This window comes from Olea europaea, chromosome 6, assembly GCF_002742605.1.
Source record: "Olea europaea var. sylvestris chromosome 6, O_europaea_v1, whole genome shotgun sequence".
NCBI classification, from domain to species: Eukaryota; Viridiplantae; Streptophyta; class Magnoliopsida; order Lamiales; family Oleaceae; genus Olea; species Olea europaea.
This window is the reverse complement of record NC_036242.1, coordinates 13733963-13735361: the sequence shown is the minus strand read 5'-3', so window position 1 is coordinate 13735361 and position 1399 is coordinate 13733963. Positions and strand designations below refer to the sequence as shown.

The following is a 1399-nucleotide window of genomic DNA, read 5'->3' as shown; positions in this document are numbered from 1 at the left end:
ACTTTCAATTTAATTGAAAGATGTAGTGAACCATAGGGTTGATACATAGGGATATATGTATTTGAAATTTGTTCAAACTCGAGATGGTAAAAAAATACTTTATTACATTTATAAATGATCATAGTCATAGTAGATATTGTTATAAATATTTGTCAAGTAGTAAGGATGAGTCATCGATGCATTTGTCGGTTACAAAAATGAAGTTCAAAATCAACTTGACAAAATGATCAAGGTATTGAGATCTGATGGAGCCAATGAATATGACTCGTAAAATTTAGATAAATTATGTGTTAAGTTTGGTATTATTCACCAATCAACTGCTCCAGATACTCAGCAAAATGGAGTTGTTGAGAAAAAAAATGAAATTTTAAAAGATATGATTAACGTTATGCTTATTAGTTTTATCTTATTACGGAATTTGTGGGGGGAAATAATTTTAACCGCTTTATTCTAAATCGAGTTTTTTTTTTTTATAAGAAAACTAATTCAATACCTTATGAATTGTGGAAATACAGAATGCCTTCCTACAAGTACTTAAATGTGTGGGTTCTTAGCAAAAGTTGTTATTCCGCCTCCTAAAATAATCAAGTTAGGACCTAATACTGCTGATTGCATTTTTATTGATTATACAATAAATTGTAGTGCTTATAGATTCCTCATGTATAAATCAAAAATAAGTGACATTCAGGTCAATACAATTATCAGACACAGAGATATTGAATTCTTTGAAAGTTTGTTTCATGATAAAAGGGATACTTCTGAGAATAATAGGAAAAGGAAAATTGATGATGCTTTTAAAAGAAATAAAGAATCTGAACCAAGGAGGAAAAATGCAAATGTTGCAGCATTTAACATTTGAAAAATTCTATCATTAGCCCAAAATTTTCATTTTAAAAGGGAGCAATAAGAAGTGTGATTGAATCCATGCGTAATGATACTTGGTGATTGATTGGTCTTTCTGATCGATTGATTACCCGCAAGTAATCGGGATCGTGAACAAGTAATAAAGTGGTGTGTAGAGTATCGAATCCACAGAGACTATGTGTTTGATCGAGTTAAAGCTAATAATTCCCTTAATCGAATAGCAAGGTCGAGTTGTAACTAACACTATTATATCTATCAACTAAATAGAAAGCAAGTAAAAGTTTTTCAAATTTGTGAGAAGTATTGCTAAGATGTGAAATCTCCCTTGCTACTCCATTTTTAGTTCGATAATTTAAATTGACAATGTGAAATCATGCTTGTTGGGATGGCAACGAGCCGAGCCCAGCCGGCTCGCGAGCCGAAAATCAAGGCTCGAGCTCGACTCGAGCTTTTTGAAAATGGGCTTTTTTTGGCCCGAGCCGAGCCGAACAAAAGCTCAGCCAAAAAATCAAGGCTCAGGCCGAGTCGGCTCTTT

General features: G+C 33.0%; 1 protein-coding gene across 1 annotated transcript in view; it reads left to right on the top strand.

The window, feature by feature from the left end:
* LOC111395191 overlaps nucleotides 1–859 on the top strand; it is a 2011-nt gene extending 1152 nt beyond the window's left edge. Inside the window, exon 5 of the mRNA XM_023021189.1 lies at nucleotides 643–859. Within this exon, the coding sequence (XP_022876957.1) occupies nucleotides 643–859 (217 nt within the window). The remainder of the gene's footprint in view (nucleotides 1–642) is intronic.
* The last annotated feature ends 540 nt before the right edge of the window (nucleotides 860–1399 follow it).